The following is a 5,411-nucleotide window of genomic DNA, read 5'->3' as shown; positions in this document are numbered from 1 at the left end:
GCTCCCGTCGACAACATCCACTTCATTCGTCTCATTTCCCAATTCAAGATTCTGTAGCCCTTGCTTTCACTCTTCTCTTTCGAAATTACTCTCCTTAAATTTAAGTGATAGTCGTCGTCGCCGCCGTGGTGGCAGCCAGGTAATTTTTTTCAATCTGTTTTTTGTTTTTGATTGAATTGTTTTGCTTCCCCAATTTCGGAACTCTATTTCTATTTCATATGATTTTGCACTTTGTTGTTTCGGATTCGGGCTACCAAAGCCACTTGGGATTTTTTTACTTAAAAAAAATTATAATATCTTGTCAAAAAATTTAATCTGCACGATTATGAATTTATGAGTGATGTTAGGCAGATTGAAATGTGAAATCTTATTATTTTGGTCAAAGCATAAGCTTTTTCATGCGTTGTTGGCGGAACATGATCTGGTTTTTTATATTTGATATGAATTAGTATTAGTCAGATTCTGAACCCTTCACTCGTCAATATGGAATTCCCTCTCCTCAAATTTTAGGCCCTCCCCGTCCCCGTCCCCCCCTGTGGCAGCAAGGTAATATTTTTTATGCAATTGTATAGCTTCTTCAATTTGGAAAATCTGTCCGGTTTCTTGTGTTTTTGCAGTTTGGGCTATTGAAATTATGTAAAGCCATTAGGATATTGTTTTTATAAAAATCAATGCTTAGATTTTTTATTATACTTTATTATCAGTGATGGTGGGCAAATTGAAATGTGAAATTTTGCTATTTTGGTCAAAACATGAATTTTTTCAAGCCTTATTGTTGGTGGTGGAACAAGATCTGCTATTTTGTACTTGAAATTAACTAGTATTGGCAAAAAAAGGAAGCCGATTCACTTGCACAAGATTTCAAACACCATTTAATTTTCAGCTCTATGATTTTAGTAATTATCTAATTTTTTTTTAAAATTTTATAAACAACAATTAGATTTAGATTTTCAATGATGTGGTGTTGGATTGAGCAAACGAGAATATTAAATATGCATCTCGTAGATTTAATGGAAGATGTAGAAAAACATATAAATCTCCAGAAGTTAATGGTGATGATTGAATATCATGACATTGTACTTTAAAGTGGTTGAAGTTAAACTTAGATTCATTAAATGTGTTTTGAAGGTGTTGCTGCTGTACTTCAGAGTGTAGTTCGCCGTCTGTGCGGTCAAGCTGTTGCTGCTGTACTTCAGACTCTACTTCTTCGTCTGTGTGGTCAAGCTGTTGCTATTGCCGCCAAAGCATATAAGGCTTAGTTTGCTCTTTAGTCGAAAATGAACTTAATTTTTATTCTTTTTATTTTCTTTTCTTCAATTTTGCACAAGTTCGATTTTTCAATTTTATTAATTCTGAATTATCATGCTAGAGGATGTGCAAGATGCTGGATATTTTTTATTTGAAAATGTGAGATTTTGAATTATATTCTATCAATTGTACTTTCTTGGATTGCTTTCAATTGGATTATGAAGCAATTTAATGCCTAGTTGTAACAAATTTAAATTCTCTATGGGTTTCGTCGAGGCTAACTATTTTTTTCTTCTGGTGTTGGATATGAAATTCTTGTACCTGATGGCTCATGCTTTGTGCCAGAGGAGGTTTAAAATGTTTATAATAAATACAAGGTGTTTAAAATGAAATTCTTGATATTTTTGTTGTGTTTATATGAGAACTTGATCGCAAGTTTCAGTTTGCGTGAGCAAAAGAATATGAGAAATGTCATCATGGCAGTTAACTTTGGATCTTTCATTATTTGATAAGCCCTTGTGACGTGCATAAGTTTGTAAGAACCTTGAATCTTGTATCTTCAAATTAAGATATTAAAGAAATCGTAATACTTGGTTTCGATAATAAATTTGGCAGCAATTATTTATTTTCGACATCACAATACAACATTCACAAAATATATATCAAAATTTGATGTTACAACTTACGATGTAATGACCGGATATTCATAGTTTGTTTCACGACACTACTTTATTGAAATTGAGCAAGATGGTAAGAATATACTACAAAAAGTACAAAATTACGTTTGGTATTTCTTTATAGTGAGATGGTAAGAATATACTACAAAAAACCTATAAAAAAACCTACGAAAGGGTGAAAAGACTAAATATCATAAGAAGAAAAAGACTAGGATACATGGGAGTAAGCATCATCACCACGAATAGGGTCTTGCACCAGCAAGAAAACTTTGTTTTTCACATTTCTCACCCACTTAAAAAATGTGATGGGAAGCTTTTATGACCAAGGCCTGCAAAATCCAATGGGAATCTTCTGTACATATTACAAAACAAACAGTGATTGTTTCGAATTTTCAACATGGATTCACATCTTCCATGACAGTTTCTCTCAAGAACAGAGGCCACACAAACTGGTAGGAATTCTTAGCATGTAAGACTGCCACGTTTTCATAATAAACTTCACATACATAAGAAAATGCGGGTTGCTTGCTTTTCAGCACATGTAATCTTGTTTCAACAACCAGAATATAGATAGAAGTGCTTAAATTCAAGAAACGAGAAAAAATTCAAAAAACTATAGATAACCACCATTTGAATTTAAAATATGAAATAAAATCCCAAAACGGAAAAAATTGCTCTAACATCATCTCTTGAACACTTCTATGCAATATGTTCATCAATAACTATCAATCTTTTCTAAAATTTAACAATTCTCCTCGTAATTCAATCCCTACTTCAATGCATATTAAAAAAATGTTGTCTACTTCTTGTTAGAACCTGCAATAATAAAGACAATTATTAACATCAATTTCTCAATGACACAATATAATTTTATAAAATGAAACATTTATAGTACCAGCTATACATGCAAAATCTTTTTCATCTGTGCTGTCATCATTGTCATTACGAGTATGTACAATTGATCTGGTAAACAACACATCACAAAAATTAATTAAGTTAACTAATTTTTTTTAAAAAATATTATAAAACAAACATAAATTAATCGACAAATACCCGTCATTTAAATTTGGACAATTTCGTTTGTCGTGTAACACACCACGACGCCCGCATCCATGACATACCCTAGCCTTTGAGGTTGACTTCTCCTTTGATGATTTTAATCTCTTTCCACATCCCTTTGCTCTTACTTCAGAAGGATCGATAATAATAAAGGTCTCATCCTTCGTTTTCTTTCTTTGACTTTCATTGGTGAATGTTTTACTATTGTTCATATCTTTAATTTTGCTGTGGATATAACTAAATTGTTCCTCCAAGAAATTTGTCCCCTCATCAGTCAAAGATGCATCATCAACTAATATCGACGCTTTGTGAGATAACCTCGAGTGTCATGACATCAAAGACCTTTGTAGATCATTGCTAATATTTTCCTTTCCCATAATATATGTTGCTCCAACCTTTGCCTCTCGTGTCCATCGTTTGAGTATATATTTATCAGGTAACTGAGACACTTGGTTGATACGAAAAAAAGCTAACATATGTCTGCATGGAATGCCCTCGAAATCAAATTTCATACAGCTGCACGATATATGGTCCTTTTGTTTGTCATGCATGAGCACCCTTGGTTTGGTGGAAGAACTACTTTGAAAATTCATCACATTGTAGACCACTGACTCAACTCCCATAGAGGCTTGTTGCACATAATAACCATCACTCTCAATCATTTCACATTGGAACTCAACCCATTTTTTCTTTGTGTACACCTTAACCATTTGAGCTTCCATTGGCCATTTTGTCTTAATCTTGGGATGCTCATTAATATCAATATGGTCAGCAACTAACTCATTGTGTCTTTGATGTTTGAGTGTCCTATTGAAACGGATAATAAAGTCCATCAATGAGTTTTTTTTTTGAGACATACCTTTTGAAAAATGAATGCGAACTCTCAGATCTCTGACTACTTGACATTCCAGCTGAAAATATATGGTTAAAATAAGTTGGCACCCACTTATGTCGCATTTCATACATCAATGACAACCAATCATTTTTCTCCAAATTTGTACGCTTGATAACCTCTATCCAGGACTTCTCAAATTCATCAGGTGTTGTAGAATTTGCAATGACATTTTTTATGCTTTGATAGTGATCACGAAAAGTCACAGGGTCTATTTTATCTGAGAATTTGTTCAGTATGTGCCATAGACAGTATCGATGCACTGTTTGATGAAAAACCTGTGCAATGACTTTCGTCATAGCAGGATCCTGGTCAGTAATAATAACATTTGGTGCACCTCTAGGCATAGCTTCAATGAACTTGTTGAGCAACCAAACAAAAGATTCGGTTTTCTCGTCACTTAAAAAGCCGCAAACAAAAATAATTGTTTTATGATGATGATTAACTCCTACAAACGGCACAAAAATCATCTCATATTTGTTGGTATTATACGTCGTGTCAAACACAACTACATCACCAAACACATTGTATGCACTCCTTGATACATGATCCGCCCAAAAACACCTACGAAATCTGATTTCTGAATCAGTCTCAAAATCAAAGAAAAAATTTGAGTTCCTCTCTTTCTCAGATGCAAAGAACTCAGTCAGTGTTTCGGCATCGATACCCTTTTCTTCATCCCTTAGTTCTTTCTCAAAGTTCCTAATATCTCTTTTCGTGCAACCTACATGCTCAGGCCCTCCATACTCTATCTCTAATAACCGCATTTGTTGACAAGTTGGCACATTGGCTTCTGAAAATTGTTGAGTCAATGCTTTCTTTGCTGCTGAAACATTACGATGTGAGCGTAGCAAATGCACCTTTGAAGGACTCGAGAGCGGATGATTGTGGCTTTCCATGAAGTTACTGACAATCCAATTAGGTCCAGTTTGTTCCTTAATTATTGAAATTCTTGACTTACAACCAATTCTGATTTCACCACGAGCTCTATCCTTTTTTACTTGATCAAAATTTTCTTGTTTATTCCCTCGGATTTCATCTCTATGCCCTTCTTTAGAGCAAACAAATTGTTTCCAGACAACTTCAGTTGACATCTTATTTTTCTTGCTAGTGCTTATTCTAGCGCTAAATCCGGCTTCTCGTGCATATTGGTTATAGAACGAGAATGCTTCCTTTATTGATGCGAATTTCATCCCAATTTCGGGCTTTCGATCATCTACAACTTGGGGAATGTATAGCTGATCATCACCGCTATTTTCTTCCATCGATGGCAAAAATATCTAAATACACGAGATGAATGAAAATTCTTTAGTCAGGTATTCTGTCACTAAGTTTTCGGCTTTTGCAAAAAGGAAACACACTTTTTAAATCATAAACAGATAATGTAAATCACAAACAATCACAAACAAATACCGTGAATCATATCATCTGAATTATATATAGAAGAATGAGGGAACTTTTCTCGTTATTGAAATATCAATCCAGTAGATAGAAGTAACTGAAAATTGGAGGGATCAGGGATTTTTTTATTAATT

General features: G+C 33.9%; 1 protein-coding gene across 1 annotated transcript; it reads right to left on the bottom strand.

Moving 5' to 3' along the window:
* Positions 1 to 2,724: 2,724 nt before the first annotated feature.
* Positions 2,725 to 5,141, bottom strand: LOC140871980 (protein FAR1-RELATED SEQUENCE 5-like). Its single transcript, XM_073274720.1, has 4 exons — positions 3,844 to 5,141; positions 3,327 to 3,791; positions 2,830 to 2,888; positions 2,725 to 2,741 (listed from the first exon to the last, which is right to left on the bottom strand). The coding sequence occupies exons 1-4, from the start codon at positions 5,139 to 5,141 to the stop codon at positions 2,725 to 2,727; spliced, it is 1,839 nt and encodes a 612-aa protein (XP_073130821.1).
* Positions 5,142 to 5,411: the final 270 nt, after the last annotated feature.

This window comes from Henckelia pumila, chromosome 1 (assembly GCF_033568475.1).
Source record: "Henckelia pumila isolate YLH828 chromosome 1, ASM3356847v2, whole genome shotgun sequence".
NCBI lineage: Eukaryota > Viridiplantae > Streptophyta > Magnoliopsida > Lamiales > Gesneriaceae > Henckelia > Henckelia pumila.
Note: the sequence above shows the minus strand (reverse complement) of the source record. Positions and strands in the feature narration are given on the sequence as shown.

What these genes read in the sequence shown, in the direction of transcription:
- LOC140871980 (XM_073274720.1), bottom strand. Translation starts at nt 5,141, where the DNA reads ATGGAAGAAAATAGCGGTGATGATCAGCTATACATTCCCCAAGTTGTA. An exon ending in TCGCATTCATTTTTCAAAAG is followed by an intron (nt 3,792 to 3,843) that starts GTATGTCTCAAA and finishes CCGTTTCAATAG; the next exon opens with GACACTCAAACATCAAAGAC. An exon ending in ATTAGCAATGATCTACAAAG is followed by an intron (nt 2,889 to 3,326) that starts GTCTTTGATGTC and finishes GTTGTTTACCAG; the next exon opens with ATCAATTGTACATACTCGTA.